General features: G+C 71.6%; 4 protein-coding genes across 4 annotated transcripts in view; 2 read left to right on the top strand and 2 right to left on the bottom strand.

Annotated features, from left to right (window-relative positions):
• Positions 1–230, top strand: part of CHLNCDRAFT_143714 (hypothetical protein) — a gene marked incomplete at both ends in the record, with an annotated part of 5423 nt that extends 5193 nt beyond the window's left edge. Inside the window, one exon of the mRNA XM_005849067.1 lies at positions 45–230. Coding sequence (XP_005849129.1) covers positions 45–230 — 186 coding nt within the window. The remainder of the gene's footprint in view (positions 1–44) is intronic.
• An 826-nt stretch (positions 231–1056) lies between these two features.
• CHLNCDRAFT_143715 (hypothetical protein) lies at positions 1057–4328 on the bottom strand (the record flags this gene model as incomplete). Its single annotated transcript, XM_005849270.1, has 5 exons — positions 1057–1410; positions 1607–2683; positions 2917–3851; positions 3996–4026; positions 4317–4328. 5 exons carry the CDS (start codon positions 4326–4328, stop codon positions 1057–1059), a joined length of 2409 nt encoding a protein of 802 aa, XP_005849332.1.
• A 365-nt stretch (positions 4329–4693) lies between these two features.
• On the bottom strand, positions 4694–6215 carry CHLNCDRAFT_143716 (hypothetical protein; the record flags this gene model as incomplete). Its single annotated transcript, XM_005849271.1, has 6 exons — positions 4694–4834; positions 5024–5109; positions 5354–5527; positions 5707–5896; positions 6003–6068; positions 6174–6215. 6 exons carry the CDS (start codon positions 6213–6215, stop codon positions 4694–4696), a joined length of 699 nt encoding a protein of 232 aa, XP_005849333.1.
• Positions 6216–6770: 555 nt separating this feature from the next.
• Positions 6771–7425, top strand: part of CHLNCDRAFT_11055 (hypothetical protein) — a gene marked incomplete at both ends in the record, with an annotated part of 1212 nt that continues 557 nt past the window's right edge. The window contains 2 exons of the mRNA XM_005849068.1: positions 6771–6926; positions 7188–7388. Coding sequence (XP_005849130.1) covers positions 6771–6926; positions 7188–7388 — 357 coding nt within the window. The remainder of the gene's footprint in view (positions 6927–7187; positions 7389–7425) is intronic.

The raw sequence follows: 7425 nt of genomic DNA on the forward strand, positions 1-7425 counted from the left end.
TCCTGACGTGCCGTGTGTGCCCCTGCCGCCCCCCCTGGGTGCAGGTGCAGAGCATGTCGATGGATGTGGGTGTGGAGGGCGTGGGGCCTGTGGCGCTGGGTTCGATGGACCACTCGGGGGAGGGCCCCCCTCACTCTGTGGACCTCGCCTCCGCCGTGGCAGCAACCATGGAGCAGCGGCGGCGCAACGGCAAGCTGGGGCAGGTCCAGGCGCGCGCGCCCCCGCAGTAGCAGTAGCAGCATGCGGGCCGGCGGGCTGCCTGGCCCTGGCCGTGGGCGTGACCGCATGCGCTCGCCCGCATGCCTGCCGAGTGCCGTGAAAATTGTCGGCACGTGCGGCCGGCGGCCCTTCTCCGCCTTTCTCTCCTCCCGTGTGCGCCCACTGCTGTGCCCCCCTGTATCTTCACCCCCTCGCACACTGCCCTTGCGCCCACCTCACTACAGCAGCTGCCGCGCCTCCCCCACCATGCCATACACCTCTCTCTATTGGGGAGGCCCCATGAGAACCAAACCCCTGCCTGATTGCGGCCCCGGCTGCTCCTGCTGTACCGCTGTACTGTGGGCGGCGACCCTCGGCTCATTGGCGCCATTTTTCGTAGTTGTGTCCCCCTGTCCCCTTCTTCTTTCCTCCTCGAGAGCTAGCAGCACTGAGAGCCTGTTTCTTGCCAGGCGGTGGCGACCAGGGGCAGCTGAGATGGGCGGCCGCGCTGCCGCCCTGCCCTGCCCCAGCAGCCGCCGCCGGGCGCCCCCCTCTGCACATCACATCTCACGCATCGCATTTCTAAGCTTATGACTGCTCGCTTCGCGCCCTGTTTCCCTCCATTTTGACGTCGCTCAAATCTGTGTTGCTACGGCACTGGCAGCGGGCCGGCCTCACGAGTGTACCCATCCCTTTCGCCCCCAGGGCGCCCCCGCCGGCCACTTGCCATCCCCTTCTGCGTCCTCCTCGGTAGTGCGTCAGCCCTCAGATCTGCCCTGCTTAGGTGTGTGTAAAGCGTCCAGCGAGAGGCGCCTCAACCGCCAGTCGGCCACGGCATGCAATCGCAACCACAATCCCTCACTGTGGCTGCTCTGCCTGCGTCTCTGCCTGCCGCTCCGCCTGCTGCTCTGCTGGCCCCTGGGCAGCCACGCCGGCATCCCCGTCGCCGGCGGGCGCCGCGCGCTGCGCCGCGCGCGCCCCCGCCGCCGCCTCCAGCATGCGCGCGTACGCTCGGTGCAGCACCTCCTCGTAGAAGCGCCGCTCCACGGCGTCCACCACCAGGCTCACAACCGCGTCGTAGGCTGTGCCCGCTGCCAGCGCCAGCTCGCCCTTGGGCAGCACCGCCACGCCGCATGCGTTGGACTCTGCGTGCTGCCGCAGCTTGGCGGGCGGCACGCTGAGCACCTGGATGTCCGCCACGCCGCTCCCGGTCTGCGCGGGGGTGGCGGCGGGGGTTTCGGGTGTTGGTTTGGCAGCAGGGCGGGAAGGGGTCGGCCTCTGGCCCGCAGTGGGAGGAGCGGGGAGGGAGGAGCGGTCCAGGCACCGGGCACCGCGCGGGGCGCGGTGCTCGCAGCGTCAAGGCAGGGGCGCGGCGGCAGGCAGGTGGCACGCTGTGCGAGGGGCCCACCTGCGCCAGGGAGCACTCTGCCAGCGCCTCGGCGTCCGCCAGCTCAGCAAACGCCACCAGGCGCCGCTCGCAGGTGGTGCCAGCGGCGGCGGCGCCGCCGCCGCCGTCCGCCGCCGCGCCGTCGGCTCCGCCGGCTGCCGCGGGAGCGGGCGAGGCCTGCTGCTCGCCGGCGGCGGCGGCGCCTGCCTCGCCGCTGGCCGCGTCGCCGCCGTCGCCGCCTGCGGCGCTGCCAGCGCTGCCGCCGCTGGCGTGCAGGAAGTCTGGCACGCAGATGGGCACAGTCATGAGGCCCTTGGTGCCGCCTCCATACAGCAGCTGCGGCACGTGCAGCACCGGCAGCGCCAGCCACCAGTCGGCATCCAGCTTGGCGGGGGGCCGCCGCCGCGTCTGTTCCTCCCACCAAGGGTCCACGCCCTGCCTGGCCGCGGCGGCAACCTCGGCAGCCCGCTGGCTCTGCATGTCGCCGGGCCGCTGCGGCGCCGCCGGCCCCGCCGCCTGCTCGGCCTGAAGCGCAGGCGGCGGGGCTGCCTGCGCTGGCGCCGCCTCGGCAGCCTGTGGCAGCTGCTGCTCTGCGGGGGTGGCCTCCGGCTGCTGGGCCTCGCCTGCCTGCTGCTGCGCCGCTGCCGCGGCTGCCGGCTCTGGCTGCTGGCCCTGCTCGGATGGCCGGCCGGCCTCGGCTGGTGTGCTCGGGCCCGGCGGCGGCGGCGGCGACGGCGGCGGCGCGAGCAGGCTCGCCGCCGCCGCCTGCACCTCGGCCCGCCCCAGCAGCTGCGCCTGCTGCTGCAGCACCCCAAACAGCAGCTCTGCTGCATCAGGTGCCTCGTGGCTGCCGCCGCCGGCCACCCCCTCCTCCCCGTCCTCCTCCTCCTCCTCCGCAGCCACCCGCTGCTGCTGCACCGCGGCATCCTCCACAGCCGCCAGCGCCGCAGGCAGGGCACCTGCCCCGAAGAAAGCGGCGCCCCAGCGCTGCTGCGCCGCGGTCGCCACCATGCCCGCCGCGGGCACCTGCTGCACGGCGGTGGGCAGGCCCAGCACCAGCCGCAGCGCGCGCTGCACAGCCGCGGCGTCCTCCTCCTCCTGCGGGCCGACGGACGGGCGGGGCAGGGAGCAGGCGGGCGAAGGGGCAACTCTTCAGCTGCTTGGCGCTGGCGGAGGCTAGGCAGGCCTGCTCCCATCACAAGACCGCAGGCAGCCTGCGCCAGCGCCCAGGCAGCGACCTAAATCTGTCCCAGTGCACCCTGCTCTGTAGCGGAGCACCCTACTGCCCACCACCAGCACCCCCCTGAGGCAGGCAGCCCCGCTGGTCGCACCTGGAACAGCGCCACGCAGTGCTGCTCCTCGCCGCCAGGCACCGGGAACAGCAGGCGCAGCATGACCGGCCCCTCGCCCGCCTGCTGCGTCAGCGCCCACAGCTGCTGGCAGGCCAGCAGCGGCGCGGCAGCCGCCGCCGCCGCAGCTGCGGTCGCGGCGGCTGCGGCCGATGCTACCGCGGCGGCCTCCTCGTGCGCTGCATGCTTTGCTGCTGCCGCCTCGGCCGCCGCCTCCTGCTGCGCCTTGTGCTTTGCTGCGCTAGCCGCACGCATGGCTGGCTCTAGGATTGTGGAGCACCATTCCTCCCCGCCCACAGCGCCCGGCACGCCAGCCTCTGCGGCCTCTGCAGCTGCCAGCTTCGCGACGCCCGCGCCGGCTGCAGGGCTGGGCTCAGCCGGCGCGGCCTGCTCATCGGCACCTGCGCGTGGCTGCTCCGCTGCAGGCGCTGCCGCAGGCGCTGCCTCGATCGCCGCCGCTGCTGCTGCTGGCTCTGCTGCTGCTGGCTCTGCTGGCTGCTCTGCTGCTGCTGCTGCTGGGGGCAGGGCTGCATCCCCCGTTGCCTCCGCCGCTGGTTCCTGCGCTGCTGCGGCGGAGGCCGCCGCCTCCGCCTCGTGGCTGGCTTGGACGGCGGCCAAAGAAAGCACCGCGTCGCCGCCGCCGCTCGGGGCGCCTGGCGGCTTGGCATACTGGCCCAGCAGGTCCTTCACGCTGGGCACGCTGGGCATGCCACGCTGGCCCTTGCCGCCGCCGCCGCCGCCGCGGCGCTTGGCCTTGCCGCTGGAGCCGCCGTCGGCGCGTCCATCTGGCAGGTCTGCTGGCTGCAGGATGTACCGCCGTATCGCGGATCCCAGGAGGAAAGCGCCGACGGTGATGATGGTCAGTGCGGCGGCAAAGGCGGGCAGCGTCTGGCGGGCAGCCACCTCCTCGGCCACGCCTGCAGGGCGGGGTGGCAGGCCGTGGGAGCAACCAGAAGGCCAGGGCTGAGCAGAGGCCGGGTTGCAGCGATGCAAGGCAGGCCGGAGTGCAGGCAGCCAGCAGCGACAAAGGGAGCGAGTTCCGTCCTGGCAGCGATCCCCACGCCTCCCGCTGCCGCGCCCAGCCCAGCTTGCCTGCGCCCGGGGGCGGCACCGCCTGCTTGACCTGCCGCTGGGCTGGCCGCCCGCCGCGCTCCGACACGGCTGCTGCCGTCAGGATCTCATCATCTGTCGCCTCGCCGTCGCTGCAGCCAGGCAGGCAGGCACGCAGGGGAGGAATGCATGAGGTCAGAACGCCCAGGCGCAATTGCCTGGATTGGCAGAGGCACAGGCGGCAGGCGGCGCACGCACAGGCGATAGGGCAGCGGCGGCAGGGGCACTGCCGGCTGCTTTCGGCGGCGTCGCGGCGGCCGCCATCCGCTCACCTGTTGCCCCATGGCGGCGTCCAGAAGGCTGTCACCCGCAGGGGTCTGCGCCGCGGAAGCCTGCAGCACGGCCTCCGAGCAGGGCCTGGCCTGGCCAGGAGGCTGCCGCTGCGAGAGATCTGCATGCAGCGCTATCAACAGCTGTGCAGTCCCAGCTCGATGGGGCCCACGCGGCGATGGCGGCGATGGCCGACCCGCCAATCTGCCGCAGTTGCCGCTTTTGCGTGAGCTGTAGAAGGCTCTGAGTCAGATGTGCTTGGGAAGGAGGTGCGATTACAGGCAGATCTACTGCAACCACTCGGCTGAGCTGGCGGCGGCGGCGGCGGCGGCGGCGTAACACCTGGACGGGACTCCCCTCATGCCGCTATGCATCGGCGTTAGCTGGTGGCTGCAGTCAGCACCAGGCCGCCTGCCGCCATGCAGGTGAGGGGCAGCCGCATGCGGATGTACCAGGGCGGCAGCAGGCCCTTCTTGGCCCATGCCCTGTCCACGGCATACACCACCCCCAGCAGCATCGCCTGCAGGAGCGGCAGCCAGGCAGGCAGGCGGCACGGCAGGCGCACAGTCAGGGAGCGAGCCAACATGTGACGGCGCAAGGGGAGGATTGGCAGCGAACCGTGCGACAGCAGAGAGCAGCAGTGGGGCTGCGTCGCCAGCTAGCACGCATGCGAGGGAAGGCTTGCCTGGATGCCTGCCGCCTGGGCAACCGGCATGGCCACAGTGGGCCAGGCCATGAGGCAGGGCAGCACGCTCCATAGGTACCGCTGATCCGCCATCCTAAACGCCACGTCGCCTGCGCACACAGGGGGGGCGGGAGCAGGGAGGCAGGGATCAGGGAAGCACGGCAGCAGCAGGGACGCGCGGCCGCAGGCAGAAGCAGCCGCAGGTGCCCTTCATCGGCTGCTTTCCCTCTCCAAGTGTTTCGTATCGCCCCAGTCGACCCTCCATAGCCAACCCTCCACCCTGGTCAACCCTCCCTCCACCCCTGTCAACCCTCCACCCCGATCAACCCTCCCTCCACCCCGTCTCGCACCCACCTCCCACGTTTGTCATGGCCAGCCCCCAGTGCACGCCACCCAGGAAGGACAGAATGGTGGCGCCGTAGCCCACTTGCAGCAGCCCCGTGCTGGCCAGCATGGACGGCTCCAGCAGCAGGTCCAGCGGCAGCAGCGGTGCCACGGAGGGTGAGAAGACCCAGAACGGCAGCGCGCCTGCGGCGGCGCCCGGGCACGACGCGTAGGCAGCACAGCGCAGGGGCGCGGCAGGCTGCTGCAGCCTGGCGCAGCGTGGGAAGCTGGCCACCAGGCCCAGCATGCCTCCCCATGCACCAGGTCTCGCCGATGATCGAGCAAAATGCAAGAAAGGCAGGACAGCACTGCAAGCACTGCACCTGAGAAGCCAAGGAACTTGGTGACTGCAGGCACGCCGGTGCTGGGCTTCTGCTGCGCTGCCTTGGCGGCCCGCGCGGACAGCGCGCCAACCACCACGCTTTCCGTGGCACCTGGCGGGAGGTGCTGGGCGCTGCCGCTGCTGCTGGGGGGCTGCTCCGCCAGCTGCGCCGCCGCCGACGGGTGCAGCGCCTGCAAGCGGCGGGCGGGTGGCGGCGGCGGCGGAACCCTGTGGTGCCTGTTGCACTGCGGCGGCAGCACTCGGTTACAAATCGATCCGGCGAGAGGCCCCGCTCACCCGTGTCTGCTGCAACGCCCGCCAGCAAGCGGGCTGGCCCTCAGTCAGGGCGTCCTGCAGCAGGGCCTGCACCACAGCAGGGTGTTTCCGGTTGATCGCGGGCAGGTGCGCCTCCTGATCATTTTGGCTGATGGCTCAGGCACAACCCTTGCCCCAGCGGGGAGCCCGCACCTCGTGCCGCCGTGCAAGCGCTGCAGCAGCCCTCCGCAGCATGGTGATCTGGCGGGTACGTTTTGGGATAAGCAGGAGAGCGCAAGGCGGCAACCAAGCTGCGACGCCACGTGTACCTCGGTTTCTTGCTATCTGTTTTGCCTTGGACTCCACCTTCTTTGAGTTCCAATTCCCGACCTCCCTTAAGCTCGTCCAATTGCCTGCAAGGAGCCACCAGCCTACACCCGCCCCAAGCCGGTCACGGGTCGCTCCAGCCGAGCTCTGACCAGCGCACTTCGCCTTTACAACACAGCTGCGCGCTGTGTCGCTCCGGCACGCCTTCCCGCATCCAAGGCGCGGACTGTTGACCACCCGCCCAGCGGCGCCGCCACCCGCCGACCCCCGATGACGCAGTCGTTTGACAACCGAGCCTCCTCGGAGCGCCCCGACCCAGCCCAGTACCTGCGCAAGCGGGAGGGCAGCCCGGGCGGGCTCAAGCCCGCGCCCAAGCCGCAGGGCGCCGGCGGCAGCCCGCGCGCCGCCGCCGCCGCCGCCGCCGGCCTCATCCCGGCAGCTCGCGGCGGCAGCCCCACCCTCGCTGGGCAGGCCAAGACGCAGCGCTCCACCCTGTTCCGGCGCATGTATGAGCGCGGCGACCTGCCGGTGCGCGTGGAGCAGGCACGGCACAACACCATCAAGTGGACCGCTGACCTGCCGGCCATCGACCTGCACTACTACCTGCCCGTCTTTGTGGACGGCCTGCTGGAGACACAGGTGGGGTGGCAGCCCTGTAAGGATGGAGGGTGGGTGGGGGCTGGGTGGTGGGGTGAGATGAAGGAGGAGGCCCACTGCTGGACAGCAATCAGCCGTTTGTGGGCCGAAGAAGCGGCAGTTCCACTGCTGCATGGGGCGAGCATGTTAGGTTACCCCGACGGCACTGCAGCGGGTGCCTGCTCACCTCCCCCACATCTCTCGGCGCCCCACCACCCTGCACTCGCCCCTGCACACTCACACACACTCACACACAACACGCAGGAGCCCTTCCGCATGCTGGCCCGGCGTGGGGTGGAGGAGATGGTGCAGGCCGCGGGCGGCGACCGCCTGCTGCCCGTCATCCCGCAGCTCATCGCCGGCCTGCGCGCCGCGCTGCGCTCGCCCAGCGAGGAGGTCGTCCAGGCGGCGCTGGCCGCGCTGCGCCTGCTGGTGGGCAGCAGCGAGGCGGCGGGGCTGGTGCTGGTGCCCTACTACCGCCAGCTGCTGCCGCCGCTCAGCA

This window comes from Chlorella variabilis (genome assembly GCF_000147415.1).
Source record: "Chlorella variabilis unplaced genomic scaffold CHLNCscaffold_6, whole genome shotgun sequence".
Taxonomy (NCBI): domain Eukaryota; kingdom Viridiplantae; phylum Chlorophyta; class Trebouxiophyceae; order Chlorellales; family Chlorellaceae; genus Chlorella; species Chlorella variabilis.